The 18,815-nt window shown below is 43.2% G+C and overlaps 2 protein-coding genes across 7 annotated transcripts in view; one reads left to right on the top strand and one right to left on the bottom strand.

Annotated features, from left to right (window-relative positions):
* Positions 1-18,815, top strand: part of LOC135161271 (uncharacterized) — a 110,518-nt gene that overhangs the window by 52,939 nt on the left and 38,764 nt on the right. The gene's annotated exons all lie outside the window — the stretch shown is intronic.
* Positions 1,830-18,815, bottom strand: part of LOC135161250 (nuclear hormone receptor E75) — a 78,484-nt gene continuing 61,498 nt past the window's right edge. For 3 of the 5 annotated variants that reach the window (XM_064118661.1, XM_064118660.1, XM_064118662.1), the window contains exons 2-5: positions 15,722-15,810; positions 9,599-9,743; positions 6,659-6,900; positions 1,830-6,141 (exon numbers count right to left, since the gene is read on the bottom strand). In XM_064118661.1, coding sequence (XP_063974731.1) covers positions 4,237-6,141; positions 6,659-6,900; positions 9,599-9,743; positions 15,722-15,810 — 2,381 coding nt within the window. In that variant the 3' untranslated portion in view covers positions 1,830-4,236. Of the gene's footprint in view, positions 6,142-6,658; positions 6,901-7,467; positions 7,920-9,598; positions 9,744-15,721; positions 15,811-16,199; positions 17,045-18,815 lie in introns of those variants that run through there. The other 2 variants (XM_064118659.1, XM_064118663.1) reach the window with 2 other exon arrangements.

Raw genomic sequence — 18,815 nt, 5'->3', positions numbered from 1 at the left:
TAGAGAAAAATTGTGAGATTTTTCTATTCGTGTAGAAATGAAATGTTATTTTTGTTCTAATGAACGTCTGCTCGGCTTGAAAGGGGAAATAATGTGGGTGGGTTTTTGCCTTTTTCATATTAAATTGACTGGCGTGGGTGGAGGACAGTGGGAATCGACTGGGTTAATTTCACCGGGGGTAATAATGCCCCTGAAATATCGCCTATTTTCTGACTTTTGTTGGTGTTCTGTTATGTTATGGATACTTTTTTCGGTGGTATCGTGCCAAGGATAAATTATCATGATTATCGAGGACCTTGGAGGTTTATGGTTTCATTTAGAATTTTTTCAACGAATTAATGAGTATGGTAATTAACACCGGGGGTCTTTCATTCGAGTAACGTCGAGAGTTTATTGCGCAATAAGAATTATTTTACGCTTGCAATGCGGAGAAAACAATTAAGAATAAATTAAGAATTGTTGCAGTCAACAATAATTAATTAGTTGTTATTGTTTTCCATTCTTCATGACAGGAACGATCGAAACGACAAGTGAAAAGACTGATAAAAATGAACTGCTGGCGCTTACACTCGTATAAAAAAAAAGGCTGAATGAAAAGATGATGAACGAAGTCCGTTTTCACGTGACTCAATGGTTCAGCTCGTTTATCAAGTCCAGAATCGCTGGTTCACACCGCCATTGCAGACCATCGAATTGAGATTATCTTTGGGTAGTAATAAATTGATTTGTCTCTTGTTTACAAAACTTTCATAATAAAATCTATCAAATCATTCCCGGTCATCATAATTTGGCGCTACCGAATGTTGTAAAGTTGTTTTACAATTCAACACTTTTAAATATTCAACTGGTTCTTCACACCAGTGAATTAACAACCGCTTGACATTTTATTACCAACTTCCAGTCATTTACGAGGAGATAAATTCCATCCATACAGGGGGCTCCTGCAAAAATTTACGAGTCTGTAATTCGGTGAGGGATGAATAAATGCAGTCATTGAAATGAAACCGATGATAATTAACCCACTGCCTATTAATCATTTTTTCAAGTGTTATCTGTATTAATTTAATCTTTACGACACTGGGTGCATCTGCATTGCTGAGTATTTTCCCTTGGGATGATGAAAATCATAGAGCTAAAGGTCAGAGATCACCATGGAAACCATAAAAAAATTACTTCCACTCAGGACAGGTTGTCCTGGCAATAGCCGCCCACCCTGTGCCACGCGCCGTTCTCTAGCTCTTCGTAAATACGGGGGACGGGAGGGGATCTGGGGAATGTGTAGGTTGCTAAATAGAAGGGGTATGTAAAAGGAATAAATAATACAGGTACTCACCACTCGGGAAAATGCGTCTCTGCACGAACTCAACGGTATTTGGTCCAAAAATAGTAGGCAATAGCGTCAGATTGGATGAATCAGACAACAAACGCTCGTCATTATTTGATGACTCCTGGGGAAATGACGTGTTTTGTTTAAATTAAGCAAAGCAGGGGTGGGGGGTGGAGGGGCTAGAGAAAACTATAAATTTATGAACTGTTCCAAAAATGCTATTTGTTTTTTTGCAATATTGTATTCGAATGAACTCCTAGAATTGCTGAGTAAATTCTCGCCTTCAAGACACTATATCTTCAGAGTGATAAAATTGAAGTCTCTTATCAGTATTCGATGTCCCTGGGCCTGCGACGAGTTATTTGACGAATGTCCAGTTCATGGCAGTCCGAACAGGATTTTTTTCCCCCTCTCAGAAAGGTCAGATATCGCCTTGGTATTGTTACTGGAGTGCCTGAGGTTTACGATTGGTTGGAGGGAAGAGGAGAAATGAAAAAAATGATTTTTTATGTATAATTCACCAGACAATGTTTATTCAGACGACCTCACAACTCCCAAGCGTACAAAATGACGTGCTCACTGGGCAATATGCGGGGCTGCTTTGTATTCATGCGTAGTACTTTTATTTCATTTTTTTTTTTTACTTTATTTTTCATCCTTATTTTTTGTTCACCAGAAACAACAAACTGCATTTTTTTTGTATTTTCCGTCTTAATGGATAGAGAAATATATCATACTTTATGTATCGTTTACTATAATAATTATGTGTAGTTTATGCATAACAGTATTACGAATATCAATGCTAGGGGGCGGGGGGATTTGTTTGTTTCATTTTCCATCTTTTTTTTATTTATTACTTTGTTTAATTCATTCAGAGTGCGGTTTTCTAGATTCAGCTGCCTAATGAACTCAGGCATTTTTGCTGATGAGAAATTGACGGGAATAAAAAAAAATATATTGCTGATAATTCGTAAGACGAAAGATAAACTGAAAAATCAACTGATAATTTCGGAATTTTTTTGTCGTTGGATTTATTCAATCAGCTGATTAGTTTACTTTTTACGCAGGGGATCGGAAAAGGGAAGAGAAGGACAGATCATGTGCTTTTGTGGGAATGACTCCGTGGTACAATAATTAATCATATTTTAGCAAAGATAATAAACACGATATTATCTTTCCTTCGGGTTTTGTTCTGCAATTGTGTGTTGATTTACGATGGCAATTAATTCTTTTCGCGGGGTCGAGGGGAAGGGGCTAGAGGGTGCACGGAAGGAACAGCCAAAATGGCGATTGTTGCTTGATCGTTTGTGTTGGTATTTTTTTTTTTCAGATATTTTTGTATTCACTATTTTTCTCAAATTTGGTTTTTCGAAAAAATTTGTCTTCCATTCACGCCTACTAATAAATTTAAGTTTTTCGTCTTAATATTTATTATTTACAAGTGCCTCATCGATCCATCCAGGGTTCGCACTTCCGTCATCCACACGAAATAATTTTCCGACACAATTGTTGTATGTTTTTTTTCCCCTCTCATTTAAGATATCATTTCCGTGTTCCAATAAAACTAAAGCCCTAAATCATCTACACGACGTATTTAGAGATTAATTACTTGTTTGTATATTTATTTGTTTTTGCATCATTTCATATCTCTCCTCCATTACATATACGACACATGGTATAAAGGTACAGTAATTGCAAACTGGAGGCCCCAGGGACCGATCAGTCTCATAACAAAACTCCTTAAAATCATCAAATCGTCACTTCTTTCAATTATAATTCTTGACAAGGTTCTTTTTTTCCTCATTTAATGAATTTTTTATTCATTTCATTTTTGCGTCAAATATATTTCTTCCATGTTTTTATTTTATTTTTTCATAACTTATCATTAGTTCCACATTCGCTACAATTTTTATTGGATTGCCCCGACTCACTCACTTCACTCATGCCGACATATACACGCAGTTACAAGCACACTTATCGCTTCCTCCACGTGAGACTAAAAGAAAAGAAATTATTCTTTTTTTACGTGTCCCTATGGAATATACATACATACGGGATGATAACGTTTACGATTGATTACATTGTTGTACCCTTAAATTTATTACAATAATATTACTTATTTATTTATTTATTTAATGTTCAATAATAATAATAATAATAATAATAATAATAATAATAATAGAGTAAATGATTGATGAATGAGGTGGAGACTGTACAGGATGCGCGATATCCGTGATTATCACATGTAATAGATTATTAATTTTTTTTTCTGTAACATTCAATCTTGTTTTTTGTCTTTATCAATTAATTTTCATTTCTTCATGACTTGAAAATCCACATATTTCCGCACGCTAACCACTATATTTTGTGTTTTTTAATATTTCTTTTTACCCATGTAACGACATCAGTTAGACAGGTAGATAGGTAAATAAGATAGATGTTATCTCAGATAAAATTTCACGGCATTGCATTGAATGCGATCACTCAAAAGCGCCTATAACTCCATCTTTACCCTTTTTTTTTCATTTATTTATACACGAGTGTAGTCGCACTTTGAATCTATTTGAAATAATTTTTTAGCACTATTCATTCATAAATAGAGACAGGGGTTTACGAGGGTGGTGAATTAGTGTCACACGATACTTCACAGTAAACACATGATACCACCCCTCTCTCCCCCATTAAATTCAAGTTCCTCCTACGATATCTCCTTTAAATAATAAATTATTTGGTTTGTCACGCGCTCAGAGCGTCCTGGCACTTTTAGTTAAACTCGACGAGAAAAAAAAATTGCATTTTCAACATTGATTCCACTGATTGGGAACGAGAGATCCCAAGAAATAGCTTGATAAAATAAATTTCGTTTAAGGTGGGCTAGAATTATCTCGATTAAAGTTCTCATAACAGCACTACGCCTCGAGTGAGAGAGCTTTACATGGTCCAACGAATGGCCTCGGCGATGGGGACGGTGATTTTTTCGAAAGATTAAGGGGTTGTTGACTATCAGCAATATCGACTTGCAACTCCATCATATTACTTGGGCAACCTGATAAAACAAGTGTCGCAGCTGTACTAGACGTTGGCCTTGGACTCGTACTACTTGTACTTGACGCAGCAACTGATAAATACCTCGGTGATGCTGGTGAATTGTTGACAACGATGTACCCAGAGCCGGAAGACTGTTGCTGTCTGGCTCCGGTTGTCGTGGTGATAACGGACGTTGCTGGCCATCTCGAATAGCCAGTTGTCGCACACTGGAGAAGTCCCTGTGACGTTTGAGGCGATCGGGCACTGAGAGTTGTTGTTGAGGCGCATTGCTCCGCTGGTGATGGTGATGGTGCTGGTGATCTTGGACTAGCCTCACCCCGCATTATATAATTGTGAATGATATCAGTGCGTTTGAGCTGTTCAGCAGTCATCCTTGGGCCTTCCATCAAACTCTTGGCTAGTGTCGAGTGCGTACTGCTGAGTAAACTCGCACTCTGCGCCTGTGTCGTTGGACTTCTCGTTGGTGGTGAGGTTAGATGAAGATGTAACTGCGACTGTTGCTGAACAATTACTGGCTCAGCTTCAGCACTGTCCTTATGTCGAAGCGCCCGGAACTTTTTGTGTGGCTTGTAAGCCTCATCCATCAAGGAATTTGTGTCGTAAAGTGGCGGCGCTTGTAGCACTCTCTTCAATACAGGCATATCCTCAACCTCTTTATCCTCGGATCTTGGACTTGAGCATACCGAGGTTGGTGCACTGCTCGCACTGCTGCTAGCTGGTTTGTCCGGTTTTTCAGTTCCCGATTCAATTCCACTGTCACTCGGTGAATCCAGTTTACGGAATCGCGGACACTGCGCCTGGGGCTGAGGGGTTTTTGACATTGTCGCACGATGATGCTCGTCATCACCTGAACTCGTACTGCCGGAGTTGGCGCGACGTCTGTGGGGGCAAAGACCACCGGCCAGTGTTGCCGCGAGGAGGGGTGCTGTAGATGCGTGATGACCAGGAGCATGATGATACTCCGTTAGTGATGCAACCTCTCCACTGCAGGTGCTTTCTGTACTTGATACACTTCCCAAAGGGCTCTTCACCGCTTCGTCCAGAGTTACGTCCGATGCTGAACCCCATGAGGCTGCCGGCTCCTCCTCCATTGGCCACTGCTGATGTACATTGGTGTTTTGGCTCTGCTGTTGCTGTTGCGCCTGCTGCTGTGTCTGTTGTGCCTGCAACTGTTGCTGCTGCTCTGTCATCTTGAATGCAAGTAATTTTTCCGAATGAAGGGTATTCAATGTCCTGAGATCTGGTATTTTCTTGAGCAATTCGCGCAGTATATCTGGATGCTGCGGATGATTTTGAGCTAGTACTGACTGTAGGGCACTACGCAGTTTATTGTGCATACGTTCAACGAGATCAGTGTTACGTAGACCGGGCCTGTCAGCTGCTATAACAACGACTGAGCAGAATAAACCGAGTTCGGCGTCCGATAGCCGAAGGGAATTAACACGTTCAGCAAAATCGAACATCGAATCCATGAGAAAGCGTGCATTACTGTTGTGAATTGAATCCCTCTTCAACACTTGGCCATTGAGACATATCATACTGTTTGTTTGGCCGTCAAACATACAGGCAAGACGAACAAGTAGTACCTCAAAGACACCGGCTTTTAGGAGAGTCACCTGATCATCCTGTGCCAGCAGGTTAAAACCAGGTATGCGTTTGGCAAATTCAACGACACCTCTTATTGCAGGTGAAAATCTCTTCGAGAAGTCTTGTAGTAATTCCTGTTGGCCAGTTAATGGCTGGGGATTGGGATTCAGTGGGCATGCCTGAAACATTCCAAGAGGCAAAACCCAACAATTAATTTTAGCTTCAAGAAATTAGTTTCCTTATTTCATGAAAAACATGGGAAATGTTGGAAATCTCCACGCCATATGTTTACATTTAACAATGAAATTTGAAAATTTCATCATTATCTCCTCCCCCTCCCTCCCCCCTAGCATTCAATGTCGTTCTTATGAAAGTTACTAATCAACTGTCCCTGAAATTTCAATGTTTTTTTCTTCCAACAGTGTATTCACCAGTTGTCCTCGAGACAAAACATAACTTTCAAGGGGTTTATATACATCCCATACGGTCACTTCCTTCTTTACTAGTCAGAATTCAATTTCCCAAGGACGACTGGTGTGATTTCAGTGTTATAGTTAAATATTTCCGCGTTTTTTGAAACCTTTGCTCAAGGCTTATGCCGTCATAATGTCAACTTTTCGTGCACAAGGAAGATTCAAGTGACGCAATATTCTAAAGCTTTTGATGAATTATGAAAGACAATTTAGTTATGCTCACCAAGGTTGGTGGACACGCTGTGTAATTAGGTGTCTCTCGCGCCCTTGCGAGTACTGGAGCCACCTTGTCTCTCGTAAAATCGCATGTATCAAGGTGAGCACGAACAACGGTCTGGAGAAGACGCTGTTCATCCTCCAATTCAGCGGCAACAGCCTTCTCCTGTGAACGACTGTGAGAGCTCTGCTGCATTGCCGCCAAAATTCTTGCTTTTTCACGTTTTGGCACACGGCCGAATCGAACCGCTGTAATCAAACAAAAGGTTGCCCCATTGGTAAGAAAAAAAAATACATCAGCATCGATGACGATTTATCGATAATGAATCGTTAATACAATCAATGGATGAATCATAGAATGCGAGAGGTGCATTTGCTGATAAGTAGGGGGAGGAGGGGGAGAGAGAGAGAGGAGAAGAGGGCACTGGGAGGCAGTGGCCTTCGTCGATGGCCATCGGTTATCGCGTGACAGTGTGCCTAGAAGTTAATTGTAAGAGCGCCTCGAACCGTTTCCGTGACCGAGCAAGGTCGGCCAACAATTGTCGTATGACTGCTCATTATTTTTTCTGCAAATTCCATTTATTCAATTCTCGTTAATCGTCATTTCTTTGCCCATGAATTTTAGGTTGTTTCCAATCAAACAGTCAAGTCGAATGATTCGAGGGGGAAAGCCATGGTTTACAATCATACACTTGACTTTCTCGGTTGTACCACATTTCGTACACTCGTGTTAGATGAAAGTGCCGCGATAGAAAGTGTAATAAATATTTTCAATCGACATATTATAATTGATTAAATATCAGTGCAAACACCTACGTGCATTATGATAATTGACAACACCGTTGAGGATCCCTTTGAGGATTGGTAACTCGTCTCCCATGACTCTTCTGCGATAACTCTTGAGGATAAAAAAAAAATTATCGATTCTCCTTTTAGTGGTAATGTTGAAAACTGATGTAATCCTCGGTGACAAAAAAAAATAACCACACACCACAATAATCAATCCTCAATTATATTAATCCTTCATGGAACAGCACATGTATCACTCAATAATCCAATCAATTGGTCTCGAGAGAAAAATAATATATCTGACAAAAACTTTGTGGTATTTGCACAAACCGGCTGACTCAATATCAATACGAATCACTCCGGAAAAATGCGCGTTAATGGCACAAAACAACTGCTCAATTTTTTTAAATCACCAAGCGGGACGAGACAACGCGTGCAAACGCGAGACAGCATCACCGCCGACTGAGTGACGTTCCGTGAGTTGCGTTCAACAGCCCCCCCCCCCTCCCCCTTATCCCCTTTCTACTCCCTTTATCCCACCCTCTCTTTACCCCCGCCACCCGCCATATTCAGCCATCAACGGGTATGCCCCCACTACCAAAACGCGTTGTGCTGCTCAACGACGATTGTGGCCTTTGCCGAGCCTTTGGCCTTGAACTTGGTTTCAGCGACAGCCGCGCGAGGCGTATTACCGACCTATATATCGCTAAAGAGAAGGAAAGAGAGGGTGAGACAAAATCTTGGGTGATGGAGGAACCCAAGTGGTGTGTGTGCGCAGATATCCTTATCTCACTCACCCCTCTGGTCCCTTCAATCTCCTCAACACGGTTATAAATCCAATAGGGGGTAAAGTAACATGTTCCGACCTTGGCCGAACTCCCCGATGGATAATGCGATCATTTGAGCGTTCACATATCGTTCGTGATCGGTGATAACGACTAAACGATTTAACTGAAAAATTTATTCATTCTCATCTTGAAAATTGTATTATCAAAAATACGTTGATATCATTCTCTCTCCAAGACGGACTATTCGGATGTAGAATCCCCTGTGAAGTGATGATTCCAACGCGGCAGGCATTCGCGTTGTGTCTGTCTACCTAAGTAGTCACGTCTGTTTTGCACCGTTCGACGGGACGGCTGTTGGAGCATGCGCTCCGATTTTAAGTAGAGAGGGTACAGGAGTGGAAAGGCTCGGTATAGATTGAGAAAGAGTGGTGGGGTTTATCGTGGCAGTGGGGATAGTGTAGCGTATAGTTATGACGTGAAGTTCGCGAGGTCTCCGGCCATCGTGTAGCGCCACGCGACGGCGCGCGTTCCTCTGGAGCACGGTGAGCTTTTGGGGGTGAGCCAGTCAAATGGAAGGGGAATTGTAGCGCTGATGAACCGAGAGAGTCCAGCAGCGCGCGCCAAGGTATGCCGTGGTGTTGTTCAAGGGATGAGAATCGAGGGAGGGAGGGCAGTGCATGCTTATACCGCAGAGGGAATGCAATGTGAAAAAGTAGCGGTACTCTTTCTATAGTACCATACAAGAGGCCGCCCGACGCGACTATTGACCCCGCCGAAATTTTTTTTCTTAATTATTATCACAGTCGGGTAATTTTCATTTTAATTTTAATGCGACCATTGTTTCCCTTCTAGCGATAGTGCCAATTAAAAAAAATGAATAATTAAATTATAATACTTGAAGAAAAAAAAATGTGATTTTTTCTGCGTTAATTAAATCGCCTATTAATGCAATATTGAGTGATTGCGTGAGTGATTGAGCGATTGAGTCTCTCAGACTCGCACTGAGTAGCGAATGTGAGGCACTAGAGGTCGTTCACCCCCGCGCGTGCGATAGACCGAGGTCATGCCCGGGCCATCCCCGGCCAGATTTTTCCGCTAGATCAGTTTAAATTCACCGATTTTATTATTAAAAAGTTTAATTTTTTATTATCAATGTTGAAATAACACTTGTTACTTTCTCGCAGAAGGGAATCAGGCACTTTCGCCAATTGCGACAGTCGCCTCGCGGCGTAAAGAATGAAAATTGCGTAAATGGTCAACGGCCTGGCAACCCAAATTTCTCAGATCGAGGATAATGGAGGGAAAAAATATTATTTCATCCATTGATGTGAAAAAAATTTTGTTAAAATTAACAAGATAATAAAACTCACCATCACGACTCATGCCAACAGCGATGCACTTCTTGAGACGGCAGTACTGGCAGCGATTTCTGTTGATCCGGAGAATACTGCACTGTTGATTCTTGGTACAGGGACGATATTGAATTTTTTGCTGAATGCTCCTTCGGAAAAATCCCTGCGAATCACCAGTAAAACCCTCGTCAGTTTGACCGTCACTATCGGACGATGACCCCGAGGAACATGCGCTCCCCGCTCTTCGGGTTGTATGATCACATTCGCACAAGCACCCCATGGAATTCCGTCCAATAAAACGATAAACGGAACAAAAAAAAAAAGAAGAGGCGAAGGGAAGGGGGGAAACGGGAGCTGGTGAATAGTAAAATCCCTTGAAATTTTCGATTCCACAAAAACAGCACAATCACAGAGTCAAATTAATCCCTTGATATCCAAAATAACACCTCCAGTCACACTAACGATTTAATTCCTCCACTTTTCCAGCGATAACAACCGACATTCAACAATTAATTCTGACAATTTGCCACCTCATAACCGAGGGGGAACCGTTTGTAGCGAGGCTTGACTGTCGACTGGCTCACTGTAGCCACAGTGAGGCACAGTGGCTTCAGCACATTGCCTCTGGCACCGGGCACAGGGTGGGGGCCCTCTGACCCAATTCCCGGACATTCACCCGCAGTTCACCGCGTGAAAGTGAGAGTCCCCTGCGCGCCGGTTGGGTTCTCGCTCGTGCGCTCGCAACTACCCTGTAACATGGTACTCCTCTGTCTTTTTCTCTCTCTCTTTCTCTCTCACCATTGCGAGGCACCGCTCTACTAACGGGTTTTCTTTGCCCCCTCCGTGACTCGCCAGTCCCCCTTCCAATACCATTGCTTTTATATCTATATTTTTGCCCGCGGGTTTAATATGCGTTTGTCCCTTTCACCCCCTCTCCTGGCCTGATCATACTCTTCTTCGGGCACTCGAACGTTCGACGAACCCACCCACCCAATATATTACCGACTCTCCAACTGGCAGATGAACCGAATTTCATTTGGGGGAGAGAAACTCTTTTTCTTATATTTGTACGATTATTAAAATTTATTTCATCAATCTTTTGTCTTATCAAAATACTTTTTTTGATAAAGTACCCTCAATCTATTTTCCACCTCGCACTATCACCTCTCCCTAACTATATGAGGAAACCCCGGCAAATATACAATCGCTCCGCAAAGTGCAAATACTCAAGAATATAACTGGACTCTCCAGAAAGTGGATAAGTCAAAGTGCAGTGCGACAGTTTCCTCCCCAAGACAATTATATCCAGCACTGGGACAATGGGAAGTATTCCTGATGGACGCTGTATCTCCCGGTCAACGACCTCGCGCTCGTAGTACGTCTGAGTGGGGGTGGAACATTGTAACGAGCGAGGAGGAAGTGTTTATTAGGTAACTCGTCGCGTTAATACGACGTGTCACGCTACTAGGATTTTACCCACTCCCACTCCCTCTCCCTCTCCCTCCCTCTCTCTCTTTCTCTCTGTTGTCATTTGAAATTGAATGCAGAAATCCGGGGAATCGCAAGCCAAAGGGAAGAGAGAAGCAAATAAAATCGAGCGAGAATGTGCGTTCACCGACGAGTTGTGAAATGACGTCAGACGCGCGACCTCGCCTACCTCAACGTTCGAGGAAAGTACCGTTGCAACTGCAACGACCGCTCCTGATGCGGCCATCGTCCTCAGGAGGCCTTTCCCGCGCGCGCCGAATAATCCCACACGTGCGCGAAACTTCTAGAAATAATTTCCCCCCAAAAAAAAACACAGGTGCAAATGGGAACAAGAGAAATTCGCGTTTCAGGGCTTTCGACGTGAGGGTAAAAATGACTTTTTGGATTTTGCCCGGACGAGGGCAGTAACCTCGAGTGAACCCGAGGGGGTTGGCAAGGGTGGGGGATCGATGACGAAGCGCGTTGCATTTCGCAAGCGGGTCAGGGGGTTGAACACCTTGGGCTGTCTCCTCGAGTTCTCTTGTACAACCCCTCGACAATTTTCAATTTGACGCAGGCGCAACACAACCTGTTCATTCTAGAATTCTTCCCTGTGCCGATGTTTTATCATCCCCATTTACGGTATATTCGTCTATTCACGTGACTGAAGCCCCGGTTTCTGTCGAATCAGCCACAGGGGAGGGAAAATCCCGGAAAAATCGGAGGAAAAGTGAAGTGATATTCATCAACGTTTCATCACACAAAAAGATGTTGCCTTTCATATCTCATCAATTCATTTATCTGATCCATTTTTTCCTCAGATAAGTCTCCCAATGATTGATTCGGTGCAAAATGATGTTACAACAAGTCGTTGAATTGAAACAATAAATATTATGGCAAAAGTGAAAAAAAAATAGTGATATTCCGGGCATTTGTGTGTCGCTGATTTTTATTGCTCCACGCGCTCTATAGAAAAGACATTGTAAGAGCCGATTAAACGATTGAAGAACGAACGAGGGACGTAAGGTAGTCGGAATCGCCCATGACGAAGATTGCACGTACCATAAGTACCGGGGGTGAGGGGGAGGAGAAAAATTCACGCGCGGCACGGTGAGGCCAACGACCGGAGCGCAGTCCGCGTGCGACCGCGGGAATGATGAGGACCGAGGGAGAAGGGAGAATCGAGATTGGTGCACGTCAGGGTGGCCAAAGCAGGAGAGAATAACAAGCATAAGTACAAGACGATAAGTAAGGAGAGAGAGAGATGGTGAGGAAGAGGGGGAGAGGGGGCAACGAAAGAGCGGAGGGACAGGAACCCGTGAAACATGGAGTAACGGTGACGTACGTAGGTACAGCGCATGCGCCAGAGTTTTGCACAAAAGTATTCGCTGGATGTATGTGAGGAATAGTGCGAGTTGGGCGCACACTTTGCAACGCTTCAAGGGGCATTAACCCCACATCATCACTCCCACCGTCCACAATTTAGCCCTCAAGAATTTTCGGTCTCTCCTCCATAGCTTCGATAATTCTCGCGTTACTGATGCATCCGATGCTTTATTTGGATTTCTCACCGCCCCTTGAATTTATTTATGGATTCGTCCAGATTGCTTTGGACATCAGGGAGGGGAGTAACTCAAAAATAGATCTAGGAAAGCTAGAAGATCCCCCTCCATCAGGGGGAGAGGGTGTCACGATGTATGAATCACCTGTTGGTAAGAATTCTACGGAATATTGTGATGTAAAAATTTCCACCGGTGACCTGATTAGTCACAGCCACCCGAGATATCGTACCATCAGTTCACTGACCTCGCGCACACCAAAAATAATACCCCGCGTCGTGCAATCTGATGAAAATGAGATCACGAGTTCGTTACGACATCAAAAGTGATTCGTGTGTGTATGTGTGTACTTTGGCGCGGAAAAGGGGAAGTTTATTACATGGGTGAGACGTGCATAGAGGGAGTGGGCTGGGTGGATGACGTATCTGGCGCGTGGGGTCGTTGACCGTGGGGTTAATGCACCCCCAACGGGGGCTTGCTCGAATCTCCACCCCCCCTCCCCCCTCCACCCCCTTTCGTGGCGCAGCGAAAAAAAAAATGCAAGGGTGGATCGAACTCACATTCAACATTTATATCCCACTCGTCGCTGTGTATTTGCGGTTCATTATCGATCCCACGCCGTGAACTATTTTAAGACTCGTAAGTTTCTCGGACTCGTCATGAATTTGTTGAATGAATGAAGGGAGAAAAAGGAGAAAAAATATTTATAATAATTTGCCCGGTAAAATTGACATTAAAATTAAAATTCATATTTGTTATTCGTCAAATTGCAAATTTCTTCATTCGAAATGGCCAGAAAAATATGGGAGATGTGCAACAGTAGTGCGACCGAGCGACCTAGTCTAGAAGATATCCAACACTCTTCCGCGTTCTCTTCCCTTTCCCAATGTACATGTAGATGCATTGCAAAGGCATACCCTCCTCCACTGGCTTCTTCCAGGCACAACCCATAAAAGAGATGAGCCAAACCGCTAGCGGCTAGGTCAGTCGGGAGTAGAGCCTGCGCGCCTCTTACGGGCGCCAGCCATAAGTTACTGACCTAGTCAACGCTCCACTGTTGGACCGAACTTTACCTCTGCCCCCTCGCCCCCCTCTTCGCCCTCCCACAAATGCATATATAAAGAATATCTTATATTTCCACCGAGTGCCCGGGGAAATTTGTACTCTGGATTTACCCCCCTTCCCCCTCCCTAGAGGGGTATCTCACCCGGAAAAATCCTGTCAAATGGATTTATCTGTTTTTCTAGGGGAAGTGGTGCTCACAAAAGTATTTCTACCTGCTGGTAATACCTGAGAAGAAAGACGGTTTTCCCTTTTTGCGGCAGGAAGAAATGATTTCGCGGGAGACCGATTTTTCGAAGATACACCCCCGCTATGGATTTGGGGAGCTTTCAATTTTTCACTTTTACTCTGGGATAATGCCCGCGGTGGGGGGGGGGGGGGATTTATTCTTGAGCTGGTTCACAGATTGAAATGATTCGCTCATTTTCCAATTACCATCATCAAGTAGATTTGAAATTTCCATTAATTAATGAAAAGAAATTTGGAATAAAAATTAGAGAGAGGGCGAAATGTCGGACAAAATGACAATCAATTATTTTTTAGGTGAAATTTTGTTGGAAAAATTGTTGGGAGACTAATTGTTGTGATGAAAGTAACCCTTGTCATAAGAAAATATAGTGCATTATACAGCACGTGTTGAGCTGTTATTCTACAGCTCGAGGATGCGCACCGCGAGACAACCGAGGTGCATCTGCACGAGTTCGACGATCTCGGCACCTGGTGAACGTGGGGATTGCGATTGAGAGTGTGCAAGTGGCGGGAGAAAAACGATAGCCAAGTAAAGCCGGATAAAAGTGGAGAGGGAAAAAGAGCCAGTGGCGACGTGTACCTCCCCCCTCTTCATCAATTTGCCCTTCTCTTCTTCTCCCTGTGATTCCCCTCTAACCATTGGGTATCATACCACAATCCCAAGACCACGAGGACGTTGACTCGACGGCCTTCGGCATCTCTTGTAATTGCGAATCTGGCAAAAGTAATCGCTTTGTCGCTGACTCGCCATAACCAGTTCAACGAAACAAAAACTGAGCGCACGATGGAATTTCAATGTGTAAAAATACGAGGGGAATTTGATAAAAATTTAAAGCATTGATGATTTTTTTCTGTTAAATCGTTGCGGTTTAAGAGCAATCGAATTAAATAAACTGTCCTCGTATACATCACAATGGAAAAGTATATGTTCACCGGCCTAAAAAAAAATCGGAAAACCTTTCTACCTGGGACCCTTGTCAAATAGCCCGAAAGATGCAGATAAAAGCGTGGAAAAATTTGAGGTGAAAAAGAAGAGAAAAAAAAAAGTAAAGAAGGAAACTTTGCGTAACCCCCGACCCGCCCTGCACCATTTTTCATTGTGTATTACGAGGTCGTCTAGTGCTCAGTGACTGGGACACCGCGAATATCCGGGGTGTTAGCATCGGGTGGTCCATGTTCATTGTAATGGGAGGGGGGGAAAAAAAATCACCCAGATCACAAGGTTTCCACGAACACGATGGCCCCCAGGTGTAGGGTATATCGTTTATTTTCTCGAAAATACCAAAACCAAAATCATTGATGGACGTTAAACCTAAATGTCACAATGGCCCCCTCGCAGACCTTGAGCCACAACTACCGGGTTTCAGAATTAACGAGACACGCGAGGTCATGCACTGAACAGCCCTTGACAGAAATATTAAAATCATTCAGCCTCGAAACTCACACACTCACATGTTCCTCGAAGTCATCGACTCGGATGAATTACACTTCAGTTGAAATATCACGGGATTTTTATCTCGACGATAGCAGTTCGATTGACTCCAAGTGAGTGAAATAAATGAATAAAAATGAGACCTTTACGCTTTAAAAAGATAACTCGAGTGATTGTTGAAACAAATACCCTATATCAAGAGTAAAAAGGAAAAATAATAAAGATTCAAATGCTTTCACCAGTGCGGCAAAGCCGGTTGTGAACTTTCCCGAGAGATATCGAGCAAAATGAAAGCGAAAGAGCTCTTGCACTCGAGTCAATGATCCCCGCTATCACGATATTAATCAATTACCAGTAAGAACTGTCTCTTACCTTGCATCCTTCGCAGGAGTGAACACCATAGTGAAAACCCGAGGCCTTGTCCCCGCACACACGACAGAGAACTGTCGTACCATCGAATTCTGAAAAAAACCATAAACAAGAACGGGTAAATATTAAAAGTCCACTTAATTTTCTCTTGTTGGAAAAAAAAAGAACGTTGGGATGAAAAATAGAGTGAAAATGCCCCGAGAAAAATGCATTTGTTGGAGACGGTGAGGTTGGTGTACTGCTGCTGAAGGAGAAAGGGAACAGAGAAAAGAGTTACTTTCTCTACGTCGCGAGGGTTACAGCATCGCTGTATTACAACTTTCTGCTTTCACTCGGTTTGTCACGGTGCTGCGAATCTCTCGCTCCAGTCGATCAAATTCACCCGATTTTTCCCTATTTTTCATCGATCATCAGCCGATTTTTCCAATTATTTCCCCCACAAATTCTCCCATTAACAAAATTCAATGCACAAATTATGTACCTATATTGAGCTCCGGCTCAGGTCTCGCGGATGATACAGTTGAGTCCATTGTCGGCATATTAGGCACCATGTGTGGTACTTGAGCAACATGATAGGGACTAGACATTCCAGATGTGCACGATTGTGCGACACTGGATGGTCTTGATGAGTGTGATGACACACACGACATCGGTGACTCGGGTGCTGTTGGTGGTACCATTGTACCCTGAATACTACTGTCCGGTGTGATAATCATAGCATCGGTACTCCACCACTGATAGCCGTGATCAGCCGAACTATCGGCGCGATGATCGGCCACAATTTTGGGAATCATTAAATCCTCGGTGTAAAACGACATTCACATATGATTAATTAAATACTAAAAATCAAATGATGGTTACAAATACACTTCACTGGCCGCTGTCACGCGGAAATTTCAAATGCATTGCCGTGGAGCAATAGATAATAATCGATCACCGACAACATTCACTGAGCACAAGCACAGAAATACGGTTGATAATCCATTGAATTAAGGGTGAAAATTCATTGAGAGATATCCATTAAAGAACAGTCGAAACACTCTGAAGCACAGTGACGATACGTTTATTTCTCCGTGACTCTCTCGTACGTTTGAAGCGAGAAGAGAGTGAAAGTGAGTCTTCGCTCGAGGGAGGTTCGCGTTGGTCTGACTTGGGTTTGGTGCCGGCGAGTATTGGTTACCTGGCCGTGGGCCGGTTACAGCCCTTACTCGATGCCACGGACGAGAACGGAAACGATTTTCGATGTGGTGGGGAGGGAGATACCGGAGCGATGAGGTATCCCTGACTCTTTCAATGTGTACGTGTGTGTGTTTCAGTTAAAAGCATGTCTACGCCCCGGCCTACTAGTGTGTAGTGGAGACACAACTTTGGCTCAAACACTCGAGTTCATCGTATTTTCAATGCTGGAGGTCACTGACAAGCTTACACACAAGGGGCCCCACAATACATACGCCGACATCAGCCCGGGGAATGGCCAATGGGAGTGGAGGCACTAGCGGCGGGCTGTATTCTCATTGGCTCCAATGTTCCCCCCACCAATCGGCATTGGGGGGCCTCCTTCCTATCCAAAGGAAGAAGTTCATCGGCCGAAACCTTGACTGAATTACCCCGCAGCAGCGGCCAAGGCCAGAGCGCCCTCTCCTCCGTGCCCGTCGCGGTGACGATTCTTCTTTATTCTCTACACTCGTTTCACCGTGTTACCGTCCTTCTTCCGTTTATCGCATGTTTCATACCGCACTCTGTCTCCCTCGGAATATTTTTACTCGGAAATTTTGTATTTTTATTCTTTATTTTCCGGCTCTTGTTTTTCCGCGGCTGATACCAGTCGCCGGAGCCCATCCACTCAGGAATTACTCATGTCCTTATATTTTGTGCGGATCGAGATGAGGGAATTCTTTATTTGGATATTTCAGGTGTTATCTGAATGCTGAGGCTGGTGATAAAAGCGAAGGTGAAGCGATTTTCATTGTAAAATAAATGGAATTGGACTCGGAAACCTCCGTCAACACCTGCCCGCCCGCAGTGCTCCGATCTTTTCAATTTTTTTTTCAATTCTGCTGATATGTGAAGTTTCGTCCGTCCCTACTCACTGCAATTCAGCCGACGTACGACCGGACGTTGGCTTCCCATAACGGCGAAGGATCGCGCACGAGCCACTCTTCCTATTGGCAGTGAGGAAAAAGCAAAAAAAGAGAAAAAAAAAAATTTGCTGGGAGTGGGTAATTCCATGGCAGGAGGAGTGGGAGGAGGTCCTTGAATGGGACAGTGAACCGCATGTTCAGATTATGCATGTATCCGTGACCCATACGACTCATCGTCAGGGGGCATCGGATTTCTTCCGCTTGGTTACAGCTTTATGAATTTATAAGCTGAATCATTTCATTTTCAATTGAAAGAGCTGATATCAATAATACATCGGGTTACTTCGAAACATTCTCGAGAGAATTTTAAATGAAAAAAAAAAAAAGTTATTAAAATTCATTGATGCTAATGACTTTCTTATTTATTCAGTCGAACATCTTAATTGATGAATCGATTGCGTAAAGGGAATTCATTTCATTTTCAATCGTATTCTTTTATAGAAATACATTTGACAACATATAAAATATATGTAATCATAATTTATATGTTGTCTATGAATTTAGAAAACAGATGGCATCAGCCAGAATGTTATTTTTCTATTAAATTTATTTGAAAGGTACATTTCATTTCAGTGAAAAAAAAAGTGAAAGATATTTTCCCATGATAGAGGTTAAAAAATCGAGAGGAAGTGCGTTCCCCTTTTTCGAAGGATGTAATCCTTCCGTTCACCCTTTCCGAAACACGATATTTTTCCAAAACCACGTGGATACACAATTTTTCCTCGCTCTCTCTTTCACCGTCGCCCCCACATTTTGACCTGAACATGCGGAGAAAAGTTATTTGGAAATCTCAAGAGATGAACATTTCCAACCCTTCTGACTGTAATTTGGATAGCGTGCCAGGTCAGTCAGACCCTATGCCCACTATAAAATCATCTCCGTTTTCGGCAAAATACATTTGTTGACCAATGGGTGCCTCGTTGCTTCATAAACACATAAACTCAGGGGACCAGAGT

The sequence above is a fragment of the Diachasmimorpha longicaudata genome, chromosome 4, assembly GCF_034640455.1.
Source record: "Diachasmimorpha longicaudata isolate KC_UGA_2023 chromosome 4, iyDiaLong2, whole genome shotgun sequence".
Taxonomy (NCBI): Eukaryota; Metazoa; Arthropoda; class Insecta; order Hymenoptera; family Braconidae; genus Diachasmimorpha; species Diachasmimorpha longicaudata.
This window is presented reverse-complemented; position numbering and strand designations above follow the sequence as displayed.